At 42.7% G+C, this 10,485-nt stretch overlaps 1 protein-coding gene, 1 non-coding gene and 1 pseudogene across 4 annotated transcripts; all 3 read right to left on the reverse strand.

Annotated features, from left to right (window-relative positions):
- Positions 1–49: 49 nt before the first annotated feature.
- Positions 50–4,823, reverse strand: LOC130325412 (uncharacterized). 3 transcript variants are annotated; one of them, XM_056553305.1, is made up of 6 exons: positions 3,316–4,823; positions 2,932–3,066; positions 1,801–1,849; positions 1,669–1,710; positions 916–1,005; positions 50–253 (listed from the first exon to the last, which is right to left on the reverse strand). In XM_056553305.1, exons 1-6 carry the CDS (start codon positions 4,606–4,608, stop codon positions 192–194), a joined length of 1,671 nt encoding a protein of 556 aa, XP_056409280.1. In that variant the 5' UTR covers positions 4,609–4,823; the 3' UTR covers positions 50–191. The 3 variants fall into 3 exon arrangements, 1 of the variants encoding a protein (XP_056409280.1); XR_008870238.1 differs by lacking the exons at positions 1,669–1,710; positions 1,801–1,849 and having other exon boundaries at positions 192–253; positions 947–1,005; XR_008870237.1 differs by lacking the exons at positions 1,669–1,710; positions 1,801–1,849 and having other exon boundaries at positions 214–253.
- A 2,093-nt stretch (positions 4,824–6,916) lies between these two features.
- On the reverse strand, positions 6,917–7,107 carry LOC130325453 (U2 spliceosomal RNA). The gene has a single exon (XR_008870273.1). It is a non-coding gene; the product is annotated as a U2 spliceosomal RNA (small nuclear RNA).
- Positions 7,108–9,213: 2,106 nt separating this feature from the next.
- LOC130325496 (U2 spliceosomal RNA) lies at positions 9,214–9,386 on the reverse strand (annotated as a pseudogene).
- Between the last annotated feature and the right edge of the window lie 1,099 nt (positions 9,387–10,485).

Raw genomic sequence — 10,485 nt, forward strand, 5'->3', positions numbered from 1 at the left:
CGCCGGGACAATCCAAACACCCATATAAAACCATATTATAGTCCAAGTCTTTTATAGCAGCAATTTTGTTTAAAAGTGGCAGCATTTTAGTCCATATCCTTCTAGAAAAATCACATGTCCATAAAAGATGTAAAACAGTCTCCTCTTCGTGGCATCCCTCTCTTGGACACTTTGCTGTGCTTGCAAATCCTCTACGGTGTTGGAAAGCCCGGCACGGAAGGCAACTGTGGATGCAGCTCCAGGATAAGTCCTTCTGTGAGTTAAAAAGATAAAATGAGTTCACAATTCTCCAGATTTCTTTACATTTATCATCATTAAAATTTCCAACTTGGCACATGTTAATATTGTTTAAAATGACTCTCGTAAGTTTTTTCCCATCGATTAGAATATCTTTACTAAAATCAAACAGTTTAAAAAGAGAAACAATCTTTTCTAAAATACAATAAGTAATAGGGAGGTTAAAAGCATAAGGGTGTTTAAGATCTGTTTCAAACCAACCATGGTGTCTCATGAGATTACCAACATTATAGCGCAAAAAGAACGACCAATAGTTGTCTTTAAAAACATTCTTAAGACACAATGAAAAGAATTTTGTATAAAGGAACGCAGTAAAATCAGTAAAACTTTTCCCCCCTTTCTCTTTAGGTTTAGATACAATTTCTCTTTTTAACTTCTCATATTTGGAATTCCAAAAAAAGGTGTAACAGACTTTTGAGACTTTACGTATTATATGTGTGTTAGGTGGGAACACTAAACTTAAATATAAAAGCAAAGGTAAAATCACCATCTTTAAAATCAGCACTTTTCCTTCCATTGTAAGGTCTCTTAGTCTCCATACACATAATTTTTGGTTCACCTTTTGCATTGTTAGCTCCCAGCTTTCGTTTCCATTATTTAATTCATTAAAATACACACCTAAAATTTTTACTTTTTCTACTACCGGTACCTTTATGTCTCTTGTATCCAGCTTGCCGACTTTTAAAATCTCGCACTTGTTAAAATTCACTTTAAAACCAGAAGCACAACAGAAATAGTTAATTTGTGTTAAAGTTTTTTTAAGTGCCAGGCTATCTTGACATGTCACTGCTACATCATCCATATAACTGACTACTTTAGCTTCAAGACCATTTCCTCCGGGGAGCCTTATCCCACGGATCTGTTTATCACCTCTTATGACACATAAAAGTGGCTCTAGTGCACAAATAAATAAAAGGGGTGATAGGGGGCAACCCTGCTTCACACCAGATTTTAAAGGAACCATTTCAGTCTTAAAACCATTAATTAAAATTTTGCTAAAACAGTCATTATAAAAGGCTTTGAGTGACGTTAAAAAACCTTCTGGTATGCCCATTTTATTTAAAACATTAAATAAAAAACAGTGCGAGACTCTGTCAAATGCTTTTTCAAAGTCTATTGTTAAAATTGCTAAATTACTTTTCCTTATTTTAGCATCTTCTATTATATCTTTTATGAGGTTTAAATTTTCCCACATGTTTCTACCCGGTATACCACACACTTGATTATTATGTATTAATTTATCTATAACATTTTTTAGTCTGTTTGCACATATTTTAGCCATTATTTTATAATCAGCGTTTAAAAGGGTTATTGGTCTCCAATTCCTAATATCCTCTTTATCACCTTTTTTAAAGAGCAGAGAAACCTCACCCATTTTCCATGACTGTGGTAAAATCTTGGTATTAAAAACATCTGTAAAAAGAGATAAAAGATCATCTTTTAAAACCTCATAAAAAACCTTATAAAATTCGATTGGCAGGCCATCAGACCCCGGTACTTTACCCAAATTAAAACTGTTTATGGTATCCAATATTTCCTTCTCTGGGATAGACTGTAAAAGAAAGGATTGAGAATTATTCTCTAAAACACGTTCTATTTTGTTTAAGGCATCGTTCATGAAATTAGCATCTATTTTTTTCTCATTAAAAAGTTCCCTATAATAACATTGTACTTTAAATAAAATTTTATTCATCTCCACTTCTCCTTCTAGTTTTTCGATATGGACTCTTTTTTGATTAGATTTTTTAAAAAAATATCTTGTACATTTTTCGTTATTTTCAATATGTTTGATTTTAGCTTTAAAAATGATCTCTTTACCTTTTTCATTTAAAAATGTTTTTATTTCTTTTTTAATGTTAACAATATCATCTTTTACATCTATCCCTATATTGTGCAATTTAAAAAGAGTTTGAAGATGTGTATTTAAAATATCATAACAATGTCTTTTATCTTTAGCTTTTTGGATACCTTGTTTTATAAAAAAATCTTTAGTTTTTTTCTTCATATTTTCCCACCATACTTTTATATCTATATTTGGGTCTCTATTATTTTTACATTTATTATAAAAATTGGCGTATTCTGTTAAGATTATTTTATCTTCTAAAAGAGATATGTTCAATTTCCATGAACCAATACCCCTCTTAAAACCAGGAACAGGATTTAAAACAAATAGAAGACATTTATGATCAGAAAATATATTAGTTAAAAGCTCACATTTGGCAGGTAAAACATTTTGAGAAGAGAAGATAAAATCAATCCTCGAGCTACAATTCACATTACTCCATGTAATGCCTTCAGTATCAGGTAAATTTGGATTACATTTTTTAAAAACATCTATAAGCCTAAAATCTAAAGTAATATTTTTTAAAATGTTAGATGTCTTATCATAATTTCTACTAGTAGCTCGAGAATATCTTTTCTCACCTCTTAAAACACAATTAAAATCCCCAGCTAAAATCAAAGGATAAGAATCATTAATAAAAAGAGGTAAAATCTCTAACATCTCTTCTCTTTCTTTTTTATCAGGTGAACCATAAAAGTTTAAAAACTGCCATGTAAAACCATTTATAAAAGCTTTAACTAATAAAATCCTTCCTGGTAAAATCTCTTGCTTAAAAATTATATTAACATTACCCTTAAAAAGTATAGCAACTCCTCCAGATTTAGATGCGTTGGACCCTGACCACACTGAGGGGCCATGCTTCCAGTCTTCTTCATATTTCTTGTATGATGCTTGGTGAGGGATGCCACATTCCTGTAAGAAGAAAACTGATGCAGACAAAAAGGATAAAAAATTAAAAATAGCAGTTCTTCTTGCGTGTGTCTTAAGGCCCCTCACATTGAGGGAGAGTCCATGGAGCGCCATCATTAAAGGTTACAGAGAGACCACTTTCAATATCTTTGTGCACATTCTATCTCATCCTCATCAGCCAGACCCCCAAAACTATCATTTTCCCCTTCTGATCTCACTGTCACCAGAGATTCCGGTGAGCTGCTACCGTCTGACTCCTCCATTACCTCCTCCTGAAGATCCTCCGGTAGGGGACTAAGGAGAGGATTCCTCTTCGCCGGAACAGGGGTTGTCCCGTCTCCGTCACCTTGCCCAGTGTCCATCTCCTCCCCGGGATGACCTGTCGGAGCCACCCCGGGCAGCTGGTCGGGCACAACGACTTCCACCGTGTCGGGAACCATGGACGAGTTGCCTGTTTCACTTGGGGAGGGGGCTGGAACACCTGATGGCATCCCTACCCCCCCCTCTTCTTCCACAAACGCCTCTTCTCTTCCTGTTCCGGTCTTTCTTCTCTTAGCCCCAACATTTTCTGGCTTCCTCAGGGGGGCACTCTGAGGCTTGCTGACAGCTTCATCCAGGTTACTACCCCTCTGCTGCGAGAGAGGAGCTCCTGTCTGCCATGCTTTCTTCTCCTTTCTTCTTACCTTCATGCTGGAGGGTTTCTCATATCCATCTTCATCAGAGGTAGCAGACTCACCATGTTGATCAGTTGGGTTTTCTTCTGGTTTGCTGTCTTCTCTGTTCATATGACGGGGGTCTGGCTGGCTTCTCTGTTGTTTCTCTTTGTTTCTGTGAGGACAAGAAGCATACAAATGGTCAACTCTGTAACATAAACTGCATTTCTTTTCTTTTGTGCATTCTCTGGAGGAGTGCTCAGTGCTGCCACAATTTGTACATGTACTCTCACATACGTTTTTATCATGTCCATATCTTCTACAAGCTCTGCAGAAATTGGGCATTCCTGGGAAAAACACGTCACCATTTACATTTCCTAACTTGAACCGAGCTGGAGGCATAACCTTTCGTCCTGGGAGTAATAGATCTTCTTTGAACTCAACCAGAAACTTCCACTTAGAGGACCATATTCCACACTCATTCATCACTTTCCCTCTATTTATAATTTTTTTACAAAAATTCCTTAAAAACACAACAATTTCATCTTCTTTAACGTATGGAGAGTACATTTTTATAACTAAAAGCATAAGTTCATCGGGAAAGTGCTCAACAATTCTTATTCCACTCAAGCGGGCATCTCCGCTTACCTTCTTCATCTGTATAACAAAGTCCTTGTAAATACCTCCTTCCGTAAAAGTAACATCGTATACTCCTCTTTTCGGATAATCTTGGATGGATAATATCTCATGCTTCCTTAATCCAAAGACGCCCAGCAGAACTTGCTCCACGATGTACTTCAGGTCCCGGTTCTTTCTCTGGTCCTCCAAGTACGATATACGTACTGAGTTCTTGAGCTTGGCATAAGATGGTACCATGCCTGGATCTCCGTCACTGGCTGACGCCATGCTCACAATCAAGCGCACCAAAGAGACACTAGGTCCCTAAGGCAAAGGGGGATCGCAACTCTACACTGAGGTGGGCCCCCTCCCCAATAGCAGCAAGGGACTTAAGCCCAACGAAGGGCGATGTCCCAGGGCCGAGGAGGGGGGTCTCAGAGCACCCACAAAAGCAGGAACCGGATCAGCCAAGGTATATCCCTATACCTTAGCCAAAAGGCCGAGAAGCGATAACCGTGAAAGGGGCGGGCCCAACAAGGTGCCCTTCATGGGCACTATCACTGCTTGCTGTCAGGGAGGCTGCCAGACAATTTTCCATGCACACTCTGGGCTGGGGGGCAGTCAACCACCAGTACACACAGCAGAACCTAAACCCATACCATTATTGCTAAGCAGCAAGACAGGGGCCCATTGCACTCCCACGGGGCCTTTTTAAATGCAATCCATAACCCGGATTTGCCAGGAACCCTTCTTACTCCTCCTACTTGCATGTGACACTGGGCTTAGGATCTGCATAGGAAACACACACACAAGCACACACCTACCTTTGTTGCCTGCAGATGCCTCCTTGGCTGTCCCCAAACGGTATCAAACCAACACCCACGGGAAGCTGTAAGCATAGAGGACATGCCTGCACCCCATTGGACTTACCTGTGTGGGTTAAACCCGGGTTATTTGACAACCTATGGCGGTGATGGTTCTGCTCAGGCAGAGCAGTGCTGATGCTCCTCATAAAGCTGTCGCTGCTGTGAAGGTTCTAGGTGACATCACAAATCCCTATGGTTACATACACAACAAAGCTGGGTTGTTGTTGTTTACACTCTGCAAGGCCTGTGGAAGTGAGTGACATCATAGCACTGTAGTTCTGAGGGTTCTAGATGGATGCAACAATCTCCTGTTGCTTCTATGAAGGCCATAATAGACGACATCACCAAACAGCTCCATAGTCACATACACAGCAAAGGAGAGATGTTGTTTACACCTAGTGATGTCAGTGGTATTGAGTGACATCACAGCACAGTGCTAAGGCTCCTGGGCCTGGACACAGCAGCGGCTGCAATATCTCAACGGAGAATACGTTTATATATATGTGTGTGTGTGCGCGTATATATATATATATATATATATATATATATATATATATATATATTTCTCCGCCGAAATCACTTTTAAACCCATTTCCACCTTTTTTTCCCTTCTCTTCCTCTTACTTTTTTTTCACGTTTTTTTACGTTTTTCTCCTTTTCGCCTCTTTTCTGGGCGTATTATTCTTCTTTTTCTTCTTTTTTTTCGTCTAATGCATACCCCATCAGTGCAGCAATGCTTATTCAATACCGCCAGCAGATGGAGACACTGGGGGATAATTTTCTAAGGATTTATACTGATTTTTCCTGTCTGAATTTGTCGCACAGAAAGTTGCAGGCCAAATATGTGTGACATTTCTGCGACTTTAGCTTCTAGAGCATTTTTACAACATTATACATAGGTGCTGAATACATAAAAAGCGACTGTTCAGCGACAGACAAGTCGCATCGGCTGAAAGTAGGCCAGAATGTCAGTCCATGTTGGAGCAGGTTTAGATACAGTCTAAAGTATAGATCTCAAAGTCTGTGCACAGAATTTAGCAAGGGCCTCGCACCTTCTGATGCATCAGGTAGGTGCACAATAGCATAGCCTAACCCTCTGTACTTTGGTCTATATTGATGCGGGACATAGTCAGCCAGCTGATGACCAATCCATTAGTGCAATGGATGGCTGGAAGCATTTGTCTTTGCCTTTGCAATACCACAGAAGCAATGCATGGTCAATGTACAGCAATGACACACCTGTGTGAACAGCCAGGAGACCCCCCCCATGTTATGTTACATAGTTACATAGTTAGTACGGTCGAAAAAAGACATATGTCCATCAAGTTCAACCAGGGAATTAAGGGGTAGGGGTGTGGCGCGATATTGGGGAAGGGATGAGATTTTATATTTCTTCATAAGCATTAATCTTATTTTGTCAATTAGGAACATTCAGCACCCACCCGCTATCAAGGCAGCTGCCTATCATGTCATGCCCTACCTGCACAGGTGTGCTGGCTACTCAAATGATCCAATTAAGGAGGCCATTTAGTCAGCAGCAGCAGAAGTCCTGTGCCTGGACGCTCCAACAGCGGCCAGACACAAGCAGAAGCAGAAGCAGCAGAAGCAGCAGCAGCACCACCTTTTGTTTTTTGGCTGCAGCAGCAGCAAGGCCCACAGGGCTGGCTAGCTGGCTAGCCAGCAAGCAGGTAGCAATGAAAGTAGGAATCTTTCTTTTTAACCCTGTAAGGGGGTGGTGCACTGTACCCGAAGATACTGCCATATCGGGTCAATGCATAGGGCGACGGAAGCAAGCTTCGAAATCGGCCCCCGTTCTCAAAAATCCATTTAATATATGGTCCCCAGATAGGGGACGTATCAGATATTAAACTGATAAGAACAGATACTACACTTGATCTTAGCCAAAAGGCCGAGAAGCGATAACCGTGAAAGGGGCGGGCCCAACAAGGTGCCCTTCATGGGCACTATCACTGCTTGCTGTCAGGGAGGCTGCCAGACAATTTTCCATGCACACTCTGGGCTGGGGGGCAGTCAACCACCAGTACACACAGCAGAACCTAAACCCATACCATTATTGCTAAGCAGCAAGACAGGGGCCCATTGCACTCCCACGGGGCCTTTTTAAATGCAATCCATAACCCGGATTTGCCAGGAACCCTTCTTACTCCTCCTACTTGCATGTGACACTGGGCTTAGGATCTGCATAGGAAACACACACACAAGCACACACCTACCTTTGTTGCCTGCAGATGCCTCCTTGGCTGTCCCCAAACGGTATCAAACCAACACCCACGGGAAGCTGTAAGCATAGAGGACATGCCTGCACCCCATTGGACTTACCTGTGTGGGTTAAACCCGGGTTATTTGACAACCTATGGCGGTGATGGTTCTGCTCAGGCAGAGCAGTGCTGATGCTCCTCATAAAGCTGTCGCTGCTGTGAAGGTTCTAGGTGACATCACAAATCCCTATGGTTACATACACAACAAAGCTGGGTTGTTGTTGTTTACACTCTGCAAGGCCTGTGGAAGTGAGTGACATCATAGCACTGTAGTTCTGAGGGTTCTAGATGGATGCAACAATCTTCTGTTGCTTCTATGAAGGCCATAATAGACGACATCACCAAACAGCTCCATAGTCACATACACAGCAAAGGAGAGATGTTGTTTACACCTAGTGATGTCAGTGGTATTGAGTGACATCACAGCACAGTGCTAAGGCTCCTGGGCCTGGACACAGCAGCGGCTGCAATATCTCAACGGAGAATACGTTTATATATATGTGTGTGTGTGCGCGTGTATATATATATATATATATATATATATATATATATATATATATATATATATATATTTCTCCGCCGAAATCACTTTTAAACCCATTTCCACCTTTTTCTCCCTTCTCTTCCTCTTACTTTTTTTTCACGTTTTTTTACGTTTTTCTCCTTTTCGCCTCTTTTCTGGGCGTATTATTCTTCTTTTTCTTCTTTTTTTTCGTCTAATGCATACCCCATCAGTGCAGCAATGCTTATTCAATACCGCCAGCAGATGGAGACACTGGGGGATAATTTTCTAAGGATTTATACTGATTTTTCCTGTCTGAATTTGTCACACAGAAAGTTGCAGGCCAAATATGTGTGACATTTCTGCGACTTTAGCTTCTAGAGCATTTTTACAACATTATACATAGGTGCTGAATACATAAAAAGCGACTGTTCAGCGACAGACAAGTCGCATCGGCTGAAAGTAGGCCAGAATGTCAGTCCATGTTGGAGCAGGTTTAGATACAGTCTAAAGTATAGATCTCAAAGTCTGTGCACAGAATTTAGCAAGGGCCTCGCACCTTCTGATGCATCAGGTAGGTGCACAATAGCATAGCCTAACCCTCTGTACTTTGGTCTATATTGATGCGGGACATAGACAGCCAGCTGATGACCAATCCATTAGTGCAATGGATGGCTGGAAGCATTTGTCTTTGCCTTTGCAATACCACAGAAGCAATGCATGGTCAATGTACAGCAATGACACACCTGTGTGAACAGCCAGGAGACCCCCCCCCCCCCCCCCATGTTATGTTACATAGTTACATAGTTAGTACGGTCGAAAAAAGACATATGTCCATCAAGTTCAACCAGGGAATTAAGGGGTAGGGGTGTGGCGCGATATTGGGGAAGGGATGAGATTTTATATTTCTTCATAAGCATTAATCTTATTTTGTCAATTAGGAACATTCAGCACCCACCCGCTATCAAGGCAGCTGCCTATCATGTCATGCCCTACCTGCACAGGTGTGCTGGCTACTCAAATGATCCAATTAAGGAGGCCATTTAGTCAGCAGCAGCAGAAGTCCTGTGCCTGGACGCTCCAACAGCGGCCAGACACAAGCAGAAGCAGAAGCAGCAGAAGCAGCAGCAGCACCACCTTTTGTTTTTTGGCTGCAGCAGCAGCAAGGCCCACAGGGCTGGCTAGCTGGCTAGCCAGCAAGCAGGTAGCAATGAAAGTAGGAATCTTTCTTTTTAACCCTGTAAGGGGGTGGTGCACTGTACCCGAAGATACTGCCATATCGGGTCAATGCATAGGGCGACGGAAGCAAGCTTCGAAATCGGCCCCCGTTCTCAAAAATCCATTTAATATATGGTCCCCAGATAGGGGACGTATCAGATATTAAACTGATAAGAACAGATTTTTGATTGAAAGAGCTTTATTTTCCGTTCAGTCATTACAAGTCGTACAATAAATTACAGTCACACAAAGCATGATAGTACAATACACAGCAAAGGTTCCCTAAGCTATACATCGCACACCATGCTACTCTAACATTCAGCTCAATCCTGCAATATAAAGGCACAAGAGATCAAACAAAAACCAAATAATACAATCTGTGATCGGGGTAGGGGTGTGGGCGACTATGTGGGGGTAGGGAGGGGGCGGATCACAGGGCTGTATCTTCAGGGAGACATGGGAGAAGGAGAGGGGTCTTCACTCCTCTTCTTCCTCATCAACGGCCGAGCTGTCCAAGATGGAATAGTCTCTAAGCAGGTTCTTGATGAACCTGCGGCAGTCCCGGACGGACATGTTTTCCCTGTTGATCACGAGGCGGTTCCTGGCAAGCCACACTGCGTCCTTAAAACAGTTCATAAGGCGCCAGGCCTCCTGGATGGCCTCCACGTCGTGGGTCCCAGGGAACAGGCCGTAAAGCACCGAATGGTACGATAGGCAGCTCCTGGGCACTGAGTCTCTGAGTTCCTGTTCTAGGGCGTCCAACAGACCCTGTGCAAAGGGGCACTGCCAAAACACGTGGAAAGATGTTTCCTCCACGTAGGGGCAACGGGGGCAGTACCGGGTCTTGCACAGGTTGCGGGCATGCATGAATGACCTGAGAGAGAGACCTCCCATGACGGCCATCCACGACAAGTCCTTGTGTCCATTGGTAAGCCGCTTTGAGGCCACATTGTTCCAAACTGTCTCTGCAGTGGCTGCGGGGAGTCCCGGAACCAGCTCGGTCGAGTCCTTAGCTCGGATGAGCTTGTGGATTGTCTTTGGCTTCCATAGGTCTGGTTTCAGTCCTTCCAGCTGGTGCTCCCTCACAAACCGGACAACATCCCCATAGAACCAGGGAGTGTTCCAGTTGTAAGGGATGGAGCTGTCCCACTTGTCCCAGCCCAGCTGTCTCCAGAGGGGCATGAGAAGCAAGCGAGACATGGACCTGCCCGCTGAGCCAGTCTTTTCTACAAGAGTCCGCTGCACCGTGACACATGCAAAGGAGGCCCTCAGCAGAGCGGGGATGTCGGGTATTCCCTTC

Source organism: Hyla sarda, unplaced genomic scaffold (genome assembly GCF_029499605.1).
Source record: "Hyla sarda isolate aHylSar1 unplaced genomic scaffold, aHylSar1.hap1 scaffold_272, whole genome shotgun sequence".
NCBI classification, from domain to species: Eukaryota; Metazoa; Chordata; class Amphibia; order Anura; family Hylidae; genus Hyla; species Hyla sarda.

What these genes read in the sequence shown, in the direction of transcription:
- LOC130325412 (XM_056553305.1), bottom strand. Translation starts at nt 4,608, where the DNA reads ATGGCGTCAGCCAGTGACGGAGATCCAGGCATGGTACCATCTTATGCC. An exon ending in CGGAGGATCTTCAGGAGGAG is followed by an intron (nt 3,067 to 3,315) that starts GTAATGGAGGAG and finishes TGTCTGCATCAG; the next exon opens with TTTTCTTCTTACAGGAATGT. An exon ending in CATAAACAGTTTTAATTTGG is followed by an intron (nt 1,711 to 1,800) that starts GTAAAGTACCGG and finishes CTCTTTTTACAG; the next exon opens with ATGTTTTTAATACCAAGATT.